Here is a 24,151-nt window from a genome sequence, read left to right as displayed (position 1 = left end):
CTACTTTTCCAGGAGGCCACCTCGTGCCTTTTCTTCACTTGACCTTTGCTGGAGGAGTTTAAAGCTCTTCAGACACCACTCACTGGACACTGCAGATTTTTCAGCACGCTCACACCATGGCAACTCTAAAATAACCCAAGTATGCATCAGATGGAGCGAAGCATTTCGAAGCAGGTTATGCAAACCTGCGCCTGGTTATACCCTCATAATTTGAGGCCTCTCAGGGAACATTGAGATCACCAATATATTAAAGAACACATCCAAAACTAATAGGGTGTTAAATATTTCCAATTCAGAAGAGCCTACATGGCTGGGAGGAGACAGTTCCAGTAAAAGACTGTACACTGCTGCATCACAAGCCTTCAGCAAGAGCAATGATTTTCTTGCTTGCAATATTTTACAGACTGTTTGAGGCTAAAGAAAATCTGCCTTTGTTGTTTAAATGCGAGATATCTCAGTGATACCCTGTGACAGAGAGTTGGTCATCATCTTTAATATTTAATCTTGCGCCGTGGTTCTGCCGCCTGTATGAGTGGGTACACAGCAAGGCGTAGAAACTGCAACCTACAACAGAACACAGTGACAACCACCACGTCTGTAAAATAACAGAAAAGTACTGTCTGAGTAGCTCCTGGTTTGGTTGGGAGCATTTTGGAGGAAGAGAAGGAAGAGAAGACAGAATAGACATGGAGGCTAAATAATGAAGGCTCTAAATTAGTCATTGCATGGAGCCAATAAAAACATCACTTGAAACAAAAGAATTCAGTGAAAGTATCACTGGGACAAAGGTGACTGGAGGGATGACATCTTGTAAACCATCTGCTGGCTGGAGTCAGAAGAGAACTTTCTCCTCTGCTAACATGTTACTACAGGTTTATCACACATCCCATTTGTATCTACTTGGAAAGCACCAGTGAGAAGCAAAGCAATCTCCTAGGCTGCGACAAAGCTTTCCATTAATAATCCATAATTTTCATCCACCAAGAGAAATCAGGAGGTACACAGCATTTTCAGAACTGCTCAAGATTCTCACCTGCCCACTCAACCCAGTTTTGTAAGCATACACTATAGGTGCAAGTAAGATGATATTGTTGCTGTTGTCGTTTTTCCTTAATATCCAAGCACTTGGATGTAGCCAAGCAAGGTCAGGAGGTGACCATTAGCATTAACAGTGTCTTGTCTCCATGGAAGCAAAACTACCTTCAGGGACCTGATTCTATGGGGATATAAAAAAAAAGATCCTCCAGGAGAAAGGTAAGGCGGCATTAACCACAGGCTGTATAAGAATGTTGTTCAACTGTGCAACCTATGATGGCTGAAGCACTTTTTGTTGTTTGGAATAAGCAAGCACCTTACACAGAAGCTTCCTCTTATGATACTTCCTGAACACTTGATGATTTCCATCTTCAATACAAAACCTGTCTCCATGCTGAGCAACCAAGGGTCCTTATCTAGGGATGGGAATGGAGACCTAGTAGGATGCGTAAATGAAACCGGATCATGTAGTCAAACTGTATAACATTCAGTTCATAATGACCTGTCATAATCATCTGCCAGGATATGGGGAAATGGACCAGATGGTTTCCCAAAGGGAGACACATGTTGGAGGGGGAATGGTTAAAAACACAGACTAAGGCTAAGGTTCTGAGCACTGCATCGCATGCCCTGGGTACAAGAGGGAAGTGGAGGGGCAGCTTGAGAAACAGGTCCCTTTTCCCTGATCCCTCTACTGCTGGCAAGGCTATCATTTTATTCAGGAAAAACAGAGCACTAGAAGGGTCTGGAAGAGAAAAGACCACAGCTCTTCTTCTCCCTGCCAAGGTGATAGCCCTAAGGGTCCAACAAAGAGACATATCTGCTTGTCTTACTCTTCAAGGATCACTTCAGCTGTGGCATTGTACTGCACCCTCCCACCCAACTGGGATCATCTCCAGTGGCACTTATGCTTCGGTTGAGAGGAGGAAGGATTTAATACAGGAATGCCCTGATGCTAATGTCTTGCCAGAGGTGCATGAAGCACTCCACATTGCCAAGAGGCCTGAAAAATATACAGTTCTTTGGGACAAGGTCTTTTGTCCTCCTTATCGGCTGATGCACTCTCACAACTGGAAGTGGGACTGATAACCAGCAATACAGGTCACTGCAGCACCTGAAAATAAGACCATCCTTCCCTTTAAACCAACCTGCTTTAGTGCTTTCCCAGATGAAAAAATATAGTCAAATGTCATATTCCTTCCTCAAAGCCAGACCCTACAAACCCCAGGAGCAGACAGTGACTGCACTTCTGCATCTGAGGATTATTCAGCACAGCCCACCTCTGCCTTGGCGGGTAACAGCGCTGCTTGGATCGTCTCCCCACAAGCACAAGAGGGCTGGAGGGTCTGACCCTCTTTTCAGCTGTGGAGGAACACAACCCCTGCACTTAGAGCCCTGTCCAACATCAATGTTTCCAGTGGTGGGACGTCTACCACCTCTCTGGGCAACCTGTGCCACTCTGGTCTGGTTATAGCACGCACGCAGGCTGGAGGGTCAGACCCTCTTTTCAGCTGTGGAGGAACACAACCCCTGCACTTGCACGCACGCAGGCATGCAGAGCTCAAACAGCGCTGAAGCACCAGCGCTGCCCTCACAGGGTGTGCGTGGCCTGGCTCCCCAGCACGGAGACCTTTCCAGATCTGAGTGCGCCCCTCAATCCATCAGGCCTATTTCAGGCTTCTTCTCCCCTCCCCTCCCCACCGCCCCCCCCCGCCCCCCCCCCCCCCCCCTTTTAAAATGGCAGTTCTCTCTCTTCTGGCTTCACAGAATCCTTCAGAACTCCAGCATCCTTTGGCATTCCCTATCTGGCAAATTTTCATCTATCTTACCTATAAAAGCGGACAAGAAGAACAACATCTGTGCTGTACAGGGCAGATGGATTTGTAAAGCTAGATGGTGCCAGGCAAGTGGAGAGTTGCTTGTTGATATGACAGTGAACTTGAGGGTGGGCTCAAGAGACAAAAAGGTGAGAATAAGTGACCCCTGCATTGCCTGGTGTCCCTCATTCCTCCTGGGACAAATTTGTCACTCTGGCCATCTCATCCTTCTTTAGTGATTCAACTGCTTAGCAAGCGTCCCCCTCAGCAAACCCTACGCCTCTCTTTTGCAAGTAGCAGCCTGCTGTAGAAGGGAGCCACTTTACCAGGCAATAACACCTGGTGGAGAGAAAATTCCTGTAAGCAGATTCCTTGTGACTGAAGCAGCAACCTTGACCAGTCACTTCAGAGCCCCATTACATCCATAATGATACTGTCTCCACCTTTCCCTTCCCCCCAGCATGAAAGATGAGTGGTTGTGTGGAACGAGTCCCCGAGCTGTGATGGGAATCCGTCTCGCTTGGCTGCAAAAAATATATATATCCTGGTATGGCTGTGATGAATCCTTTCATTATTCATCTGCAATTGCCCTGCTACTGCTGCTGTTCCATTCTCACTCTCTCTCTTTCTTTTATAAATAAAAATGGAAACAGATTAATGACAAATGTTGACAGAGATTGCTTTTAAACAGCCACACCTGAACGTGGGCTATGGGGGAGGAGCAGTGGCAGAGCAGCAACAGAGAGATGGGAAGACCAGGAAAGACTAAGTAAGAGGTGGGAAAAGATGAAGATGCTCACTCCAACTGTGCCAGACGAGCAGTGACTGGAGCAAGGTATCTTTCTGGTGGTCAATTTGCTCCAACAAACGAGCTCTGGATTAACAGAACTATGCATCCAAAATATTTGAAATAACTACCAGTAGTCAGTTGTGCTGTCAAAGATACTCTGGAGCAAAGTTTGTTGAGACTCCGGCAGAATATTCACGGACGAAACGGCAACACACAGAGGGGCAGTTACACATCCCCAGTGATGAACACATAGTACCTGATAATGCTGTTCATCCCGCTTTACTCCTGGTGACCAGCGAATATCAAGGCTCTAGTCCGTGCAACTGTCAAAGCGATTTGTAGTTTGGGAATGTGGCTCAGATGGGCAAAGACAGTCTGTGACCAGTCACGCCACAGGTTGACACGATGAGTGCATCCAACAGCGGCAAACCTGGCCTCACGACATCCTTCCCTATCCCTTCCCGCTGCATGAAGAAATACAACAAGCCTTTTACCCAAGCAGCACTCCAGGAAGCTGCATTGTTTACTCCTCCTTAATGTTTTATCCCCTTATTGAAGAAAGGACGGGAGCAGGAGAGGAGAGGCAGAAGTGATATCCAAGTCTAAGGGAAAGAAAAACGGACTCACTTCGGATTCACTTCTGATCTTAAAATAACCCGTTGCAGCCATTCAGAGCTGGGCTGCAGGAGACTGAGAGCTGTTAAGGTGCTGCCCTCTCATAACCAAACTATACCTGTCTCTTGTAGCTCCTGACACAGTGTTCTCCTGAGCCAAACTTCAAGTTCTCATTGCACAACCAGGTGAAAGACCTGACCTCCAAAATGGCCAGCTCGGACTACTCGGCGTGCCACGCGCTGCTGCAGCATCACAGAGAGGGGCAGCGAGCTGCAGCTATTGCACCTGCCTGAGTATTTAGCCCAGATCTTGCATCTTAGACCTTTGACGTGCTCTGTAAACCCTGCACATTGGAATAAGTCTCTTCTCCCCCACGGGAGGACTGAAGCCACTCTCTTGTCCTTCATACCTACTGATGCCCTTTAAACCATCTAGGGGTCCAGAGACGACATTAATTTTTTTTCCTCCATTCTTCTCTCTGCTTTTAATGTCTTCCTCCTCCTCCACAGACAACTTGAGTTCTGTAATCGCTTCTCTATGTACCTCTAACCCTGTGGTGATCTCCAGTGGCCGCAGCCGCCTCCTCCTCTAGGTCCCATACTTCCTACCTCAAGCACCACCTGAAGATACCGCGCCTGCTAAAACCACCCTCTACCAAACCATTTCCAAGGCTATCTTGCCTTCCTGCCACCACTAACACCTCCTAGCTTAACTCCTCACTCCCATCAAAGTGTTTGGCACCACCTTTGAGGGCAGAGATGTGCATGGACTCATTGCTGCTTGCCCGTTGCCAGCCTCCCACTTAACTAAACCCATTTTCATCCTTCCCTCAGAATTGCTCCCGCTCTGCTGGTGCCAAGCCACCCTCCTGTCCTCCTGAAAGCAAACTGCTCCTTGGACTCCTTTCAACAGCAGCTAATGCAAGACATTACAGCACAGAAGCCTGCGCCAACATCCAGTGCGTAAACAAAGGCCGGATACATGAGAAGAGAGAAGGCACTGTCAGCATTTAATGACAAACACTAATTGCAAACAGGGGGATGGAGTTCTCCATCCCTGTTCTCTCAGCAGCCAAAAGCCATCTGAGCCAGGAGATGCGGCCATTCACAAACCAGGATCCATTAATGGCTGAATGGCCCCCTGCTCAGTGTCTGACTGGCTGCCACCAGCCTGCTCGGTGTCCGACTGATCCACTGAATGGACAGACAGCCTCTCGGAGCTTTAGTTTGTACCTCAGCAGTGCAGGGACACAGAAATGTAAGGCCTTTAGCGAGGCAATTTCAAAAACCTTTCAGGCCTGCCACAGAGTTGCCCTGTAACCCTTGCAAAGTTTTAACTTCTCTCTGTGTCTCTTGTTTTCCTGAGAAAATTGCCTTATAGCCCATCCCAGAGGGCTGCGGAGCATGCTGTTTGTGGGCCTCAACTTCAGTACTTCTACAGAAAGCTGTTGCAAAGGACTGATGGCTTTTTTAGTAACATTCTCATTCACCAGAAAGGCTGGTTCTCATCGCGTGCAACGTGGTGCAGAGATACTCAGTATTGTCCATCAGTTTGCCCCATCATTCGTTACACCATATAAACAAACAAATCAGCCCCCTAAAGAGAAGAGATCCACACGAGGCACTTTGGGTTCTCTCGAGCAGGGAAGATCCGCTTTTTAGGAAGCGTATATGGTTATGTCACAGGAAATGTCCCTTCTCACCTCAGCTAAAGATGGTATCGAAATCCCTAAGGAGCACCCGGGAGAAGTGGAGCACACAGTTCTTGGAGGCAGCTCCACATGGTTTTAAAACCCTCCCAAGGACCTCTTTCAGCCTTGGACTTCATAGAATTCCTACGAGCTGCTGAATCCCTGGAGAGCATGGGGTGACGGGCACAGGCCTGTAAGCGATTGAGCTGAAGTTAAAACCTTGGTGCTGCCACCTGGGCAAGTGTCCCCGTTCAACCATTACTCCCCAGAACTTTCTCCCAGCCCACCCATCACCCCAGTTCTACCTTCAAGCCTTGGGCTGCCTCTGGCACTCCTTACACACGTTGAGCCATGTCAACTGATTAAACCAGCAGAAATCAAGTCATTTTTTGCAGTTAAGGGGGTTGATGTGACTCAAAGGGGCCCAAGGAGTGAAAGGTAAGCAGCAGGAGCTTACAGCCAGGTAGGGGAAGGCAATGGGGTGGAGATGGAAGGAGAAGGCTTCCTCTTTCAGCAGAGATGCAGCTTACCTCACCTCATGGCCTTGCACCCCATATTTCCAACAAAGAAAATAACATCCCTAAAATTTCAGTCAATTGCAAAGACTTTGTACAGTGCTTTAGGATGGATGTATTTGGGTAAAAAAAAATAATAGTAGCAAAATGGAAGGCCAACACCCTTCCGGATTCCTACATGCTATAGGGTTTCAGCTCCCACAGACACTCAGGGTGATGCTGGAAAATCTTTGAGTGCATTGCAGATGACCTTACTGTCCCAATCTATCCAGCTACATTTGCAATCCATCCTGCTCCAGTCCTCACCGCACTTCTCCGTTGATTTTAACCTACACGGCTCTTGAGGGTTCAGAGTCTCAGTCCCCCCAGTACTCACCCCTCTCCTTAGGCTCTGGGGCCAGTAGTTGCGTAGTTACTTGTATAGTTACTTAAGACAGCCACATGAGAGATGGTCAGCCATTGTTTTGCCTTGGAAACTTTATTAGCTTTGATGCTAATTGTTGTTTTCCAAACCAACACCCTGCATTAAGACACGTGAAGTTTTAGCCCTCCCAACATTGAGCAGATTTGAACTCTGTGGAAAGGCAGAAGATCTGGAGTCTATTGACCTTCATTCCCCATCATAAAGTCCAGCTTTCACTCAAATTTACGTTTAATGAGATGACATGAAGCGCCTAAGCAAGAGGGTTTAGTATTCATGTGGGTATCGACCTCCCAAGCAAAGGCCCAGCCCAGCCTGTCCCTTTTTCCTCCTTTATCCTGCCCCTTGTGTCTCAGAGCTTTGCCCCTTTGCCCTTGCTCTGACTCTCTCCTGATCCTCCCATCAGGTGACAATTTGAATTTTAAAGCCATTTACACTCCAAAAGGTGCATAATCAGATTTTTATCCTGTACTTTTCTGATGTGACTTTTTTATTATGACATCAAGTACTGACCCATAATAAGGATGTAAATGCCCACTTTAATGTCTATTACCAGTATCTGCAGATGCATATAAAATTATAGTATCATCACATAACTACATATTAACCTCTTGAGCTCCATGACAGACAAACTCTCCAGGGAACACTGTATTCCAATTTTCAATTACCAGCAGTAGTTCAGTGACAAGCAGTAGAAGTTGTACTCAACCATATCCTAAACACTCAAGGTACTTGCAGAATGATAGAGAGGAGAGTAGTCACATTCTGAATACACCAGTTCTGGTGCTTCCAGTTGCCGGCTTCTTATGACAAGCGTTTGGGTCCTTCCCAGGAATAAATAGACAATTACATTTAAGTATACGTACAGGTGGGATGTAGCTTACCCGAAAGAAATTTGTGGTTTTCAGCAAAGTTGTTTCTGAGTCAGGTGGTAGTGCATGATCATCACTTTACCCACAGCCATTAGCAGAGAGAAGATAAGGTGTACGGCAACACACCACGTCGCATCTTTTACACTTCTGTTGAGCAAACAATGCATTTTTCTCAGAAAATGCCCAATTAGCACAGGTGTAAAGATGCAACGTGTGAGCAGGGAATTATGTGGTCCACAGTACTTTATTGCATGGATAAAGGTACCACAACTGCAGCTACCTGCCCAATCTCAAGATGGTATTTGTAGAAACTGAAACACTCTGATTTTCATCTTTCAGGTTAATGGCATTGTTTACACCAGAAATTGGGTATTCAGCTGCAAACAGAGCCTGCCAACGCACGTCCGACACAAGAATCCTACGAAAACCTGGAAAAGGAGATTGTTTGTGAGGTTTTGGGTTGGGTTTTTTTTGGAGAGGGGTGGTTTTGTTGGTTGTTTGGCGTTTCTTTTTTTGTTTTGTGTGTGGTGGTTTTTTTAAGATGCACTGATATTCCTAGAAGATCTAAACCTGAGAATCAATGGAGACAACAGAACAAAATACAGGATAAAAAAGAAGACAAAAGTTAATACCATTTTTTCTTTGTACCCTTCCCCTCTTTCTCATACAGCTCAGTCAGATGATTGATTCTGGTTCCAAAGAGGGTCTCTGAACCAAGGGCATTCTTCCCAAAATATACACTAAGATTTCTGGTATTTTAAAATTCTGCTGAGATGGGCATTAACAGGCAGCCGATTTGTTAAACAACAGTCAGCTTTTCTGCACTGGATAGTCATTGCTTTGGAGTTTAAGGAAAACAATCAGAGGACAACACTTGAAATATCAGTGCAAGATGTGAGTCAATAGTCCTACTATCCCATGGTGTTCAGGTAAAAATATGTAAAGTGTAACTGCTCAAGAGCAAGTTTTCACCTACCTATTGCTCCTTCTGGAGTTGTAGGAGAGAAGCTACTTCATAGCAGATCCCCTGTGGAACTATGCATTTGGGCTGCTCTTTGAATTCCTTTGGTGTCCAGGAATAACAGACATTTCCAGAGACAAAGCATTTTTTAGGCAGCTAAAATATGAAATGAATACATACAAAAAATTCCTAGCTCAAAAATAAACAATATATATACATATACACACACCTTGTTGCAGATAAAAATACTCAAAAGTGAAAAAATGAACTGCCATCCTAATTAATCCCTCTGTGCATATGCATTACAATAATCCCAAATCAAATGATCCCATCGTTTATTTTCTGGGAGAGACTAGCTTCAGACTGAGCACAGAACACACACCTCTGGAAAGGTGGGGCCAGGAACCGACGGAGGTTGGGTCCGATGCATTTGCTGCTGAAGACAGAAAGGACAAAGTGGGAAACTGCCAAGGCAATTGCCCACCCACGCTGGAGCAACACCTGCCTGTTGCCATCTCTCTAATATCCAAGAGGCCAGAGAGCGACTTCAGCAACGGGGACCGTGCTCCCCACCTCATCAGTTACTGTGGCTGGATTTGAAGAAGCTCTGAGCCCTCATGCCTGCCATGGAGCTTCGTGGGAAATACAATTTGAACCTACAAAAAAGTACAAAGCAAGCCACTCCAAATTTCCAGCGCCCAGGTGTCTCACCTTGGGCCCCCCCGATTCAGAGACAACTCCTGAGTTCTGCTTCAGTCACTCTGACTTAAAACTCCCCATCTATAAAATAAGGGTGACAGTAACATCCAAATTCTCAGCACATAAATAAATTCATTAACATTCTATGCTGCCATAGCAGGAGGTACCCTGAAAACACTAACAAGGAAATTACTTCTTCCCTCTTCAGAACAGAGCCTGTACGCTGTGCAGTCAATAAAGCTTGAAGTCAGCTGAAATGAGGCAAATAAACCCAAACTCCTACACTGACTGAGGCAGGAACCTCATGTGAAAGGGGGAGGAAACAGGATGGAACACCCAGCCCTCAAGCCCACCAACAAACCACGCAGCTGCCTGACTGCATCGTACCGTGCATGCAGAAGGGCATCAATTCCAGCAACGCCGGCCACTTGAATTGTAGCCTTTGTCATGGGAACACAAATTTTCCAGTTTTCCTTTTTTATTGGTGGGTTAAAGAAGGTTATTTGTTTAAATGTCTAAATAAATACGTAGACACAGAAGCTTGTTTTCTTCTGTGAAATGCCACCTGCCCTGTGGTAGCCCTGTGGTAGCCCCTGCACTGCTTGAGTGCAGGGCAATGGCTGCACCTCATGGTACCTCTCCTGGGAATCAGACCCTGCACTCCCCATTCCCACTCCTTACTGTCTCCACAGTACCTGAAAGGACCAGCAAGGGATAAAAGGCACATGAAAGCTCCCCTCACTGCTCTTGTTTCATATAGGCTCCTCTTTGTGGTGACACTGGACAGTCAGGAAAGAAAAGATTGGACTCCTTTCACTCACCATACAACGCTCAGCATTAAGAGCATCTTCACCTCTGGCTTTCTCAACTTGGGAATGCTCGTTTCCCCATGGTGGGGGCTGAGTGAGGCCAAACACTTGCCAATTACGCGTGGTGAAGCAGGAGGAAGAAAAGCCCTAAGGCAATGGTGGTGAACCTCTCAGAAAGCTGGTGTCAAAATTACTAAAAAACCATCAGTGTCAGTGCTGGCATTAGTTTAGCAGAACCACTGGCTTGGCATCATTGCCCCTGCAGGCAGTCTGTGTGGAGGAAGCTATGACACCTCTCAAAGTAAGATTTCTCCAACTACATGTGATTTTAAAAGTGTGTTTTGCAAAATCAGTGTGTTTCATCTGCCTAATGGCAGAAAATCGTGACTAAGAACTGCTTCTTCTCATCTTTAGACACCTCCCTGTTGCTCCCCCACTAGAAATGAATGAATGAAATTAATGTCCTTTAGCATTTTGAAACTCTAACCTATGTTTCATTGGAAAACTACTATCAAGTATCAAGTATTGCTTTACTTCAGTAGAGAACAAAACTTGTACCCCCAGATTTTGAAATACCCTTTATTTAGATGTGAGAAATCCTCCCTCAGTCTGTAGGAAGTCTACTTGTATTCATTTGTAGGTTCAGTTGATTCTCTGAGCAAGAAAAGTATGAAGCAAACACGTTCTGAAAAATATCAAAATAGCTAACAGCCACCACAGTCAGCCCTGTTACCGAATTTACCACCAGCTATTCAAACTGAACTGAGAAAATTCACAGCCCTTGGGTGTAAAATTAAGGACCTGTGAACAAGAGTCATTCAGCTTTTTCTTTCTTTTTTTTTTTTTTAAATAGAAATTCCTCCAATTATCAAATTAAATGCTTCATTACTCAGAAAAAAATGCAAGTGTGGGGAAGACTGAACCAGTTCATAATAATTTTTAGGTATCTGACATTTTTGACTGTGACCCATAGTTCATCATGTTTGCCAAATCTGGGCACTTACTATAGGAGAATCTAATGTTAAGAGCTCTTTTCCCCTTGCTCCCAACAATCATCAGCACATTTCACCAGGAACACTTCCCAATTCTCACAGGTGCAGCTTGCAGATGACAGAGGAAAATCATAACTTTTAGAAAATCGGACATCCCCCCTCCCCTTAATATAGTGTTGAGAACTTGAAGCAATTTCCCCGAGGATCTTCACCTTTTTGCTTAAAAGCATTTGATCAACTTTTGATCTATTGTGTTATAATTTATTCCTTGGAACAGTTAAGGCAGAGGGAGTCCCGTTTTGTTCCTTCCACAAGTGTGCATAGCTATGAATACTGGGACACAAATATATGCAAAAGAAAATTCAAAGTCCACTGCTCATTTGATCTTTGAAGCCACTGCTATCATGGTAAAAAAGAACGATGCCAACCTATCTTCAAAGGATGTCAGCATTGGCAAAATGAATAGATATCCATTAAAATATCAATGGAGACTGACCTGCTCATTTAAACAAAACCCCTTTTGGGACTGAGCAGATCTGGAGGAGTGATTTGGAAGTGAAAGACTACTTAAGAAACTCTGGAATTGTTTCAAATTCCAAACAGGGAGCATCTCGCTTGTCTAGAAACTACATCATGACAAACTGGGAAACAAAACCATTGCAAAAACCAAAGAATGGACATGATAGATTACCTCAAATCCTTCACTCAAGTTTGCAATTCAAAGGAAAAAAAGCATAGTAACTCCCTACAGACCTTCAGGTTACAGTTTATCCTGAAGGAAACGGTCAAGGAAGCATGCAGATTAATGGACATTCCAACACTGTAAATCTCATTAGATGTCAGCGAAACCTCTCTTCTCCCACTCTCAACTCAGTTCACTTTATATCAGATAAAACACTTCTTTCATATATTGATTTATTTCCAGTTTCTATAATCAGAACAGATTCTGCAAGAACCTCGCTCAGAGAATACAGATCATGTTTAAGACAGAAGAATACAAGCAAGAATCTTCCTTATTTACATGTCACCCCCAAAACAAGAGTCCATTCCCTTTCAGTTAAGTCTTATGACCACACTAAATATTTGGGACATGCACAGCGCGGCTCATAAAGATTTTGAGTAGTGAACTATCTCTAGGTAAGCCCTCTCGGACAGGAGGAAGCTAGAATACAGCTCTGGCTACCTGCCTGGTGTTGCCAAACGTGAGAGAAAATCCAATGGCTTCGGCAGTGCCCAGGGACTCTGCTCAGGCCAGACCAGGCTCAGCTCGTGGCACTCTTACAACAGCTCCCAGCAGTGAGGTCTCACATACACCAATCCGGGCAACAAAACCAAATGCTACATTAAGACTATGTCCAGGACTTGAGATCTGAAGCAACAATTCAAACGCGGCACTATTCCATCGATGGAATTTTACATTCATTTTGAAACAAAGGTACGGCGCAATGTATTTTTAAAGCTGAACAAGCTGAACAAGTCATTGCTCTGTTACTGTTACGGAATACACTACCAGAAAATTGCTTCCTCCAGTCACATCACCTCCTCTCAGATGACTGCAGAAGAACTCTTCCACTTGGAGAAACGTACCATCTGCTCCTTCAGTGTGATAGCAAAAGCCTACACGCTACCAAAAGGGCACTCCTACAAGGAGTTGTCCTCCTTATATGCCATCAGGCAGAAAAGCAGAAGCAACTGCGATAGTGACTAAGAAAGATATTGCATATCTTTTATTGCATACTTTTTTTTGGCAAGTATTCTATCAAAGTAATAAGCCCACCCATACTCTCCTCCTTTTGTTCCTGATTTCAGTGCAATGTGCAGGCAGTTCACACAGCTGAGCAAACGAACTGAGACAGAGCTGCCGAAGCAGAGTGTGTACGCAGGGAACCCCACCCTAGGACAGCAGAGCTCCAGCTGCCAGCACAGCACAGCAAGGAAGGAGGAATCCTCACCAAGGACACTCTTCACCTGCGTGATTGTGTAGGTTCTGGGGATTGCACATTCTTATGTCATTATAATACAAATAAACTGGCATGCAGAAATGATGCTTCATTTCAGTTGGCACAGATAAATTTCTTCTCACCTCACCTTCCCATGCAAATTTCATGACAATCTTTTGGTAACACCAAATGGTAACATTTCCATCACCATGACTTTTCCCTGTTTGCCAAAACACTTCCCGTTTTTCAACAGTTCTCTATACTGCAGAAAGTATTGTGTCCTCTCTGAGGTTCTAAACCAGAAGCAACTAGCATTTCATGTAGACTGACCGTCACTATACTGTAAAATCGACTATTCAATGTCTTTTAGATGCCTCTGTATTTATCTCAATGGCTTATATTTGGATACAGCATTCCTTCCATAAAGCTGCTGCCTGCACGTTGGGAAGCAGTAGCTTCTGTGTATCTTCAGGCTTCACAGTACTTTATCCCAATAGGTAATCTGTCCTCACTGTTAAAAGCTCACACCCTATTTCTATCTTTAATTCATTTGGCTTTAGCTTCAAGTTTGTTTTTATGGCCATCTGCACAAGACAAGAGATGCTTTATTACCTCATATCTCCATAAAGGACTTCCTACCACACAGGCAAGACACCTCCAATCCTCTTCTGATGAAACTAAACAGACTGAGCTCTTGACTATTCCAAATTATAAAAACCATCAGTCCAAAATTGCACTGTAATACTCCTAAAGAAAATGCATTTTCGAACAAAAAAAATAAAATTAAGATTATTCTTACTTTCTAGGATCTTATGCATCGCAAAGCAGTGGTAAGAACTTTTGATTCAGAGTCAACTACCTGAATATCACTTTTATGGTAGGGTTACAGCAGTGTTTGGGCAGCAAGGACTAGCATGGTGTTGGGATATATGAGCGTATGAAGCGTGAACAGCAATAGGGAAGCAAGTGTTCCTGCTTCTGCAAAAAATACTCCAAGTGCAGACACTAAAATCGAATGCAGATGGATGTGGAATACTGGGTATTTTCATGCAGCAGCATAATTAAAGGTTCAATGAAAAGTTTTACAGTGTGAAGCTTATGAAAAATGACTTATATGGGTTAGTGGATTACATAGGACTTGTTGATCGGTTATAGGTAGTTATACATGACAAAGAAGCCTAATTGTCAAGGAAGAATAGGACTTTTCAACGTTGCTGAAAAAAAATATAGCAAGAAACAACATCAGGATGTTGATATTAGGAAAAACTATTCCAAAAGATGCAAATTCCTCATAAAGAGGTCATCAGTTTTCTTATTAATTACCCAAGAAAGATGAACTATTCCTTACCTGATGTTTTTAAAGTCAGGTTACATGTCCTTCTAAAAATATAAGTAAATGCAGTGGCAGGATAAATACTATAGGCAAAAAGGTTCACAAAAAAGTTTTCTCCAGCCTTGAAAAAAAAGTCTGTAAACCTTTTTGAGACAGGACACTGGGCTGGAAGAACGTAAAAGGGAAGTATCACTGTGTAACTACTTCATCCTAACAGCACCCCCCAAGCCTCCAAACCCAGACACTGTGAGAGACAGATGACCAAGCCAGGCAGAACTTTGGGCTGACCCAGCGCAGCCTTTCTTATACTGTTCATCCCATTTCCTTCAGAGGTTACAAGGAAAAGAGGGCAGCTTTGCCAAACCCCGATCATCCTCATAATATTGGCAGCTCTGCTTGAAGACAATGAATACTCTAGATCATACATGCAGGGCTCAGCAATACCTCTCCCTATTATCGTCTGCAGGTATATATATATTTTGCATCTCTCTGATACAACAGGCTGTGCCAGTCCATTTTCTACTTTTACCAATTCTTTGAGCGGGTACAAGAATACTCTTTTCCTGGTATGCCAGTTAACACATCTTGGTCAACTCACTGGAGTCACAGAAACAGTCAGGTTTGCAGTTAGGAAATGGGTAAAAGTTAATGACCTAAGATAATCTTGGCTTCTGTAGAGCAAGCGGCCCCTTATGCATTATGCCTTAAGAAGCACTGCCGTAAAGTACTTCTCCCATATTTGATGGTACAAAAGCCAGGATGTCTCCAGCACAGAACACGAACTGAAACAGAACGCAGGGGACAAAGACACAGTAATGCGGTATCACGATGACAACAGAAGTTTGTCATCCTTTGATAGTCTCCTAACAGACTATGAAAATACATTTTCTGAACAAAGGACTGGTAGCGTCCTCCACTTTTGCTTCACTGAAGTGTTCTCTGGTTACAAACCTGTTCCTCAAGACAACAAAGCAAAGTTCTCATCCGCTTGACATAATTCCTTTTCAATATCCAGATACACACATTGCTTTTTGTAGCATCTTCTTTCTTCAGTGCAGAAAGGCTTACAGCAAGAGGCACTCAATCACCCTTGCTGTTGCCCTTCCTCCAATTTCCCTTCTCATCCTCTGCCCACTCAGCAGGTCTCTGCAACATCCACAAAGTAACAGTATGAGCTTCCACAGCTGGAAGGACAGCACTAACAGACTCCATGTCATTATTCAGAAATGCTGGCAAGACACACCTCTGCATACCACAATCATGAAGCTAATCTATCATTCAGCAACTCTAGTCCCAGCCTCTTACGAGTTTCTCTCCACCTACTGTTTTGTTGCCTTCTTCACTCTTTACTGTACCTTACCTTAAAATCATAAATCTATCAGGCCAGAAACTACATCATTTTAATTCACACTTCTCCAGTACCTACCAAACTGGGCATTAAGCCTCACTAGAGCTCACTGGAACTACTGGAAACGTGCAATATGGGAAATGTGCTCCTCCCAGCTCTCAATTTCTCCTTCACTGAATGTCAATCTTCTCCCTGCACATAAACAAAGCCCTGATTGCAAAAAATCGTTAGAAGACTGGTCTCGATCATCTATGAAAAACTGTGGCAATTGCATGAGGTCCCCAGTCATAGGAAGGGGTATGTATCATGTCACCTCTCTAAAAAGGCAGGAGGGAGGATCCAGGGAGTGGCAGGCTAGTCAGCACTACCTCAGTCCTTTGCAGCTTTATGGAGCAAGTTCTGGAGACCACCTCCAAGCACCCAAATGACAAGAAGGGGACTAGAAAGACAGCCAGATTAAATGAGGGAAAATCATGCCTATGAACCTGACTGCCTTCTGTGATGAAATAACAGGCTCTGTGAGTGTGTAGAGAGCAGTAGATGCTGTTTATATCAACTTCAGTAAACCCCTTGATGCAGCCTCTCATAGCATCCCTATAGTCAAATGGGGGAGCTATGGACTGGATGCCATCCAGCAACTAAAGTCAGCGAGAAACTGACTGAACTGTCAGGCTCAAAGAATAATGATCAAATGCTTGAAATCTGCATGATGGCCAGTTATGAAAAGCATGCCTCAGAAGAATGCTGGAGTCAATACTGTTCAGTGATCATTAGCGATCTGGTGGAAAGAGACAGAACGTAATATCAAGATCAGAAATAATGGCATGTTGGGAAGGGGAGCCGCTGATACGCTAGAGGGTGGGGATATCACTCACAGGGACCTTGACAGATTGGAGGAATAAAAAGACAGAAACCTCATGAAGTTCATTAATAGAGCAGACTATTTCAGTGGGGAGGAACCTACAATAATCATCTAGTCCAACTGCATGACCACTTCAGGGCTGACCAAAGTATATTATTAAGGGCATTGTCCAAATGCCTCAGACACTGACAGGCTTGGGCCATCAAGCACCTCTCTAGCAAGCCTGCCTCGCTGTCTACCAACCATCTCTGTATGGAAGTGTTGCCTGCTGTCAAGTCTGAACCTCCCCTGGCACAGCTTTGAACCATTCCCATGCAACCTGTCACTGGATATCAGGGAGGAACAACCAGTACCAACCTCTGCACCTCCCCTCCGCAGGAAGCTGTAGAGAGCCATCAGGTTGCCCCTCAGTATCCTTTTCTCCAAACCCTACAAACCCACAGTCTTTAACTGCCCCTCACAGGACATGCCTTCCAGCCCTTTCATCAGCTTTGTTTCCCTCCTCTGGATGCCCTCCCATACCTTAACATCCTTTTTAAATTCTGGGGTCCAGAATACGGCACACAGTACTCAAGGTGAGGCCACACCAGCAGGATAATCACCTCTTTTGAGGGGCTGGTTATGCTGTGTTTGATGCACCCCAGGATGCGGTTGGCCCTCCGGGCTGCCAGGGCACACTGCTGCCTCACACTCAGCCTGCTGTCGACCAGCACTGCCAGATCCCTTTCTGCAGGGCTGATCTCCTGCCACTCCTCTTCCCAGTTTATGCTTGTGTCCAGCCTTACTCCACCCCAGGTACAAAATCCAGCATTTAAATTTCATCCCATTAATTATAACCCAACGCTCCAATCTATCTGGATCCCTCTGCAAGGCCTCTAGTCCCTTGAGAGGGTCAACACACCCCCCTGTTTAGTATCATCAGCAGACTGCATTCAACTGTATCATCAGATGCATTCAACTCCTCACCTTGATCATCCATAAAAATACTTAACTGTCGCTAGAGGAACACTGCTGGTGACTGGTTGCCAGCCAGATGCAGCTCCGCTCACCACAACCCTTTGAGCCCTGCCATTCAGCCAGTTCTTCACCCAGCACACCTTGCTCATCTCAGCTGGAAACTCATCCAGAAGGATGCTGTGAGGGACAGCATCAAAAGCCTTACTAAAATCCAGAAAAATGGCATTCACCACCTTCCCTTCATCCCCTAGGCAGGTGACCTTATCATAGAAGGATATCAGATTAGGATTTTCCCTTCGTGAACCCATGCCGACTGTGCCCGACGATTGCACTGTCCCTTAAATGCCTTTCAACAGCATCTAGTATGACATTCCCCATAATTTTTCCAGGTACTGAGGTTAAACTAACAGGCCTGTAGTTTCCTGGGTCTTCCCTCACGCCCTTCTTGTAACACTGGCTAACTTCCAGTCAGCAAGGACATTCCCAGACTTCCAAGACTTGGCAGACAGTTAAGAGGGGTCCTGCTGTAATATCCACTAGCTCCTTCAGTACTCTGGGATGAATCCCATCCAGTTTCATGGACTTATGAACATTCAGCTGATAACAACTGGTCCTTTACAATTTTAGTGTCCACAAATGGAAACTCATTGTTCCCGCAGTCACGGTCCTCCAACTCTGAGGACCGGGCAGCCCCAGGTCTATTGGTATCATCAAACTGAAGCAAAAAAGGCATTGAATGCCTCTACTTTTTCTTCATCTCGATTTGTCAGGTGACCATCTACAACAATTATCGGTCCAATGTTTTCCTTAGACCTCCTCTTGCTATTACTGTACTTCTACAAGCCTTTCTTGTTCTCTGACACAACACTGGCCGCTTTAAACTCTAATTAAAGTTTTGGCTTAATTTTTAATTCTTCTTCCTCCAGGTATGAACCACAGCTCTGTAATCTCCCTGCAAAGCCTGACCTTGCTTCCAGAGATCATACAATTTCTTTTTCTTCCTGAGTTCCAAAAGGAATTCACTGTTCAGCCAAACTGGTCTTCTGTGCTGCTTGCTTGACTTTCAACACAAAGGGATTGCCTGCTCTTATGCTTTGGAAAAGTGGTTCTTAAAAACTGACCAGCACTCACAGACCCCTAAGCCCTCAAAAGCAGATTTCCACGGAACACTGCTAACCAGCTTGCTAACTAACTTAAAGTTAGCTCTCTTGAAATCCAAGGTATCAACCCTGCTGACCATTTTTCTCATTACACCAAAAATTGTAAACTCAACAATTTTGTGATCCCTGCGGCCAAGACAGCCATCTACCATCACATCTCCCACAAGTCCTTCTCTACTCACAAATAACAAGTCTAGGAGAGCATCTTTCCTAGCTGGTTCACTGGGTACTTGTGATAAGAAATTATCTTCAACATACTTCAGGAATTTCCCAGACTTGCTCGTCACAGAAGTATGGTATTCCCAGATGATGTCTGGGGAGTTGAAGTCTCCTATAAGGGCAAGGAGAGAAGACAACTTGAGGGAAGACAAACCTGGAAAAAGACTGGGGAGTCCTGGTGGACAAGAAGTGGAACACGAGTGAGCTGTGTATCTTTGAACCAACAATCACAGACCTGACTGCCTTAGTAGAAGCACAGCTACCAAATCAAGGCATGTTATTATTCCTTTCTACTCAAGCAATCCACATCCAAAGCACTGCCCTTCACTGCGAGTACAGTGTGAGTACAGAATGAGTTCTAAGGAATCTGCCTTAGAGGAAAAGAGACAAAACAATGCATCTAGTTCATTCATCTAAGAATGCTGCTGATATTCAAATACGTATCAAGCTACTGAAGTCTAAAGATAAATTTTGATAAATACCCTGGAGTAACAAGATATGCGATTCATTTTGCTTGCCTACCACTCAGAGGAATCAAATTTGGTTGAAAGCCTGACTGACCTGTAAATGGATTATAACCTAGAAATAGAAAAGAGAGGGCAGCTGTAAGAACTTGAGTCTCCTGGTGCTTCCAGAAAGTTGCCATGGCAGGAAATATGGCTTACCAAGACAGGCCTGCCACAGCTACTCTTCAGCACTGCCACAGGTACATTCAACATTTAAAAGGCAACAAAGACCTCCTATGAGTTTACAACCTAAGTAAGGGCTTAACCAGATGAACAGTGCTACTGACCTCAATAGGAAAACCTGATAAATTATCCTTCTCTGCCCCCAAAGAAAAAGTGTGGCACCCCCGCTCCCCACCCCCCAGTGAGTGAGATGATGACTGTTGATTCCCTAAACACCTCAAACATCTCTCATAAAAGTTTTAAACCAATCCGGACTGCACAGAAGGAACAGAACTACTCTGAACAATACTCAGAATGTAGAAAGATATATCAGAATTGGTTTTAAAAAATGGGAACACAGGGGCCAAAATTTAAAATTTTAGCTGAATGATCAGCAATCTGAGTCTGTTGAATAGACTCAAACCAAGAGAGGCTGTGGCGCATCCTTCACTAAAAACATGCAATTGCACAAATGCTCTTTTAGGGAACCACTCCCAGTCACTGAAACAGCCTGCAAGTTAGGTTACAAAGCTTCCGATCCTAAAATTTATCTGCAGGTTGTCAGGAGAACATGACCACCCTTCCCCTTTCCCTGTAGTCATGAGTACTAGATAGTCAAGCTACTAGTTTTCAGGTTTACCCTCTATAGGTGTGTTCTAGATTACAGTGCCGAGACTTCCTGTGCTACTTCTTAGGTACCACTGCTCAAAATAACTATAAAATAAAACAATCCAATGACTACTTTAAAACAGGAATACTCCTCTCCTTACAGCTTGTCCCGTAATCCAAACTGACCTCTGTACTCCTTCAGCAAGGTAAAAAAGCTTTCCCCGTTCTAATTAGTTCTAAAATATACCACCACTGAAAAAAAAAATGTTTTGGGAGGAATTTACAATGACAGGTCTGGCAGTTTTCTTGCTTGTGAAATATAAATCCAACGTGGATGTCTCCCCAAGAATAAGTAGGTATTTAGGGGATCAGCCATGGACAGCATGTCTGTTGTATAACTGTATTTGCCAATCATGATTTAGTGAGTCATTCAATTTTTGTTTTGTGTATGTTATGGCCATTTAACATTTTAATACAGAGTTAAATATAAATCTGCTTTATATCCTCACAATCAAACCTGTCCCTCAGCTATTTGATTTAAAAGGGAGAGCAGAACACTGCAAAACCACTGAAAACATGCAAATTTTGTTATCTACATGACAGTGCTAACTGCACCTCCACATTCAAAATGAATTTTACAAGCTTAAATGGTCCTGTCTGAAAGCTCCAGCCAGTGAGGAAAGCAAAAGGAGTTCTATGCATACAAACATATCCTATTTTTAAAGGGCTTAAACTGTGAGGCCACCTGTTCCTTGACACATGCTATGCAGGTATATATTCTAAAAACATAGCCCAAAATATGCTCCACACAGAATAACTCAGGAAAAGTAAGCGGAGCATGATCAAGGATTCAAGAAAAGAGAGGGAAGAAATCACTATCCATATACCACACAGAAGGTAACAGGGGACCAAGTGGAAGTGCTATGAAGGAAGAGCTATGTATGCTGCAGAGTGAAGTACAAAAGTACTTAAAAGTAAAGTACACCTCCAGTAGATAGAGCAGACAATAGTTTTTGAAGTGGACAGAAGTGGTCTGATCAATACACGGAATGCTCTGAACTCAGATGATACTTTAAATGGCATTTTTGTTCAATGGCATGTTGACTTCAATGGCAAGCATCCTTTTGAAACGCTAACAGTCATTTTTTAATTTATACACTGAAAAATGAAAGTTTTGTATATCCTCTACAAATATTCTCGGAGATTGAAGAGCCCAGGTTCCTTTCCAGGACACCAGCTTGCACATTTATGTCCAAGTAGTTCTTCCAAATCCTTATCCAGTAGGAGATTTAGGAAAGAACATGCAATACACAAGCAAGACTAAAGACATTCAGAACAAGGGAGAAGGAAAAGGTCTAATGGACCATGCTGCCAGTGAGCCAGCTGCAATTTCTGAATGGACAAGCATCACATTTGCTTCGCTAGAAGCAACATGATTTGAGTCCATTAGCACATGGCCTGAAAACATTCTGCTAATACAGAATTCAGATTCCATGTTTCAGCTTGTTTGCATTCCCTCCTCATTCCCCATCCAAAAAGTCCTCCTGGCCTGGAAGAAGGCAGGGGGAGACTTTTGCCTCCCTGAGTGGCAGTGGGACTTTCACCCATAAAATGCCAAATACACAAACAAGCAACACGTCCAGGGGGTGAATAAAGATCTGAAAATCCAAAAGAATCTGTACATGACCCAGCACACATGAGCTGGCATCAGGGAAAGAGATGAATGCATAATAAATACAGCAATAGCAAAAACATTTTTAAAAGCCACTGCGGTCCCAACACTGATTACTTTTTTTTAAACACAGATTCGCAAACATGATTTAGGTGTGTGGGGCACGCAGATCAGTCTGGATAATGGCACGCATCACACACCAATACTGAAGATACCACTACTGCCAAACAAGATGTCTGGTGAAGTCACACACCAGAGTCAAAGACTTCCAAAATCCAGCAAGCTTTTACAGTTGCAATGCTTCCTTTTAGCTGTATCCAGGGCTCTTCTCTGGTGGCATTTTAAAAAAGTTACTGGAGGGAGCAATAGTAGCTTTCTCGGCTGCTGGTGTTTTCCCTGTCCACTCAGAGTTCTGGGATCTCAGGGATGGTGTTGCTGGTAGCTCTGACTCTGCTGCATCCATGTGGACAGATAAAGTTGCTGGAATACAAAATTGCAGGAAAAGGGGAACAGAGGAAGACAGTAGGAAAGGGCAATAAAAAAAATGTTAGTACAAGTGACTTCATGGCAAACACTTCGTACATATGTAATTTCTTATATGAAGTTGTTATTCACTAGTTCCTACAAGTTCCCCTGCCAAATTCCTTTGAAATACAGATTCTTGATAGCGTTAACACCTTTGCCCTAATGATTCACACATTCAGAACTCTTCAAGTTCCCAGTCCACTAACTGGTTCCCTTAAGTCAAAGTTCCTGTTGAAAATCAAGAGCTTTAGCTGTCCCATACTTAAACTGAATCAATTCATGATCACTCAACTGAAGATACCTTGATCTCTTCACAAAGACTCAATTAACCCTGTATCTGAGAATTTCAAAGTTTCTGAAGGCTTGGCGAATTTCAGATTGCAAAGTTCTGTCAAAGAAGAAAATACACCTCTCCTCCTTCCCCAGTAAAGGCAATACCACAAGCCTCCACATATATCCAATACGGCAAATCAGCATATTATAACAAGAAGCTGCTTGCTAAGCTAGGTTGGAACCCATTTTCGTTTTCTTAATACAACCACTGCTTCAAAATGGGACAGGCTATAATTAGCTGGACAGATTTGCACAGCCATAGCTCAACCCAACAGTCATCCAAATTTCCAGATGGATTGTCAGAAACTAGAGATGTGAGAGTTTACTCCCATTCTCAGTATCCTGAATCACTCAATCCTCACAAGCAGGGTGGATTTTTTTTAATCCTAACAGGGCAGGATTAAAAAAACAAACAAACAAAAAAACCACCAAACAGTAATTGCCACAGGACTCTTCAGGGCAACTGGAATTTTTTTGAATAAGTAACTACTTCAGTACAAAACACATGTCTTTTTCATTGTATTCTCACAATAGATAATAGTTGTTTGTGTGTTTTTATTACAAGTTGTGTCTGCTGCTCTGTAGTGGGTGAAGGATAAAGAGGCTGTAACAAGCCTCAACTAGAGGACTGATTGCTTTGAAGTTTAAATAAAAAGCTGGTTCAATGCTTGAGGTTCCACACTCAGTAGATCTGGAACCCCAACAATCCTGCCTCTGTACATCCAAAACAGCGAGTCATTCCCATACAACCACAATGGCACAGCTGACACCAGAACATCGCATATTTTACCTCTAGCCCATCAACTTCCTCCATCTGAAGGTCATATATGCAAAAAAAAAAAAAAAGTCAAAGCCCTTTAAAGTAATAAACACCACCAGTACTACACTATGGGCCCCTTGCTAGCAGCCTCCCCACATCTTTGCTCATAAAAAGAAAAAAAAAACAAAGGACTGAACGGGCTTCTTGCTGCTGGGTACCACCATGCTATGACAAAGAGTGAATGCATCAGCAAAATATAGGAGAGGGAAAATTCACCAAATTATTACTACCCATCAGACTGTTCTCTGATATGCTGTTTCGGAGGCTGCTAAACTAGCACCTTTTAGAAATTATTATTTTTCACAAGCTAAGTGCAAATACATGCCAAGGCAGACAAAATTGATTTATGAAGATTTTTACCCAAGGCTCATTGTAGTACCCAAATAGGATGCCAGTTACCATGTGCACTGCTACACATAGGGGACCAGACCACATAAACATTAAAAACATCAATGCAAAGCTGGACAATTGTTCACTATTTATTTCACA

At 43.8% G+C, this 24,151-nt stretch overlaps 1 protein-coding gene across 10 annotated transcripts in view; it reads right to left on the bottom strand.

Moving 5' to 3' along the window:
* GPATCH2L (G-patch domain containing 2 like) overlaps positions 1–24,151 on the bottom strand; it is a 59,176-nt gene that overhangs the window by 5,449 nt on the left and 29,576 nt on the right. For 8 of the 10 annotated variants that reach the window (XM_040600054.1, XM_040600055.1, XM_040600057.1 and 5 more), the window contains one exon: positions 7,403–22,464. The exons of 1 other annotated variant lie outside the window; for it this stretch is intronic. In XM_040600054.1, coding sequence (XP_040455988.1) covers positions 22,292–22,464 — 173 coding nt within the window. In that variant the 3' untranslated portion in view covers positions 7,403–22,291. Of the gene's footprint in view, positions 1–7,402; positions 22,465–24,151 lie in introns of those variants that run through there. One more of the 10 variants, XR_005828800.1, reaches the window with a different exon arrangement.

This window comes from Falco naumanni, chromosome 7 (genome assembly GCF_017639655.2).
Source record: "Falco naumanni isolate bFalNau1 chromosome 7, bFalNau1.pat, whole genome shotgun sequence".
Lineage (NCBI taxonomy): Eukaryota > Metazoa > Chordata > Aves > Falconiformes > Falconidae > Falco > Falco naumanni.
Note: the sequence above shows the minus strand (reverse complement) of the source record. Positions and strands in the feature narration are given on the sequence as shown.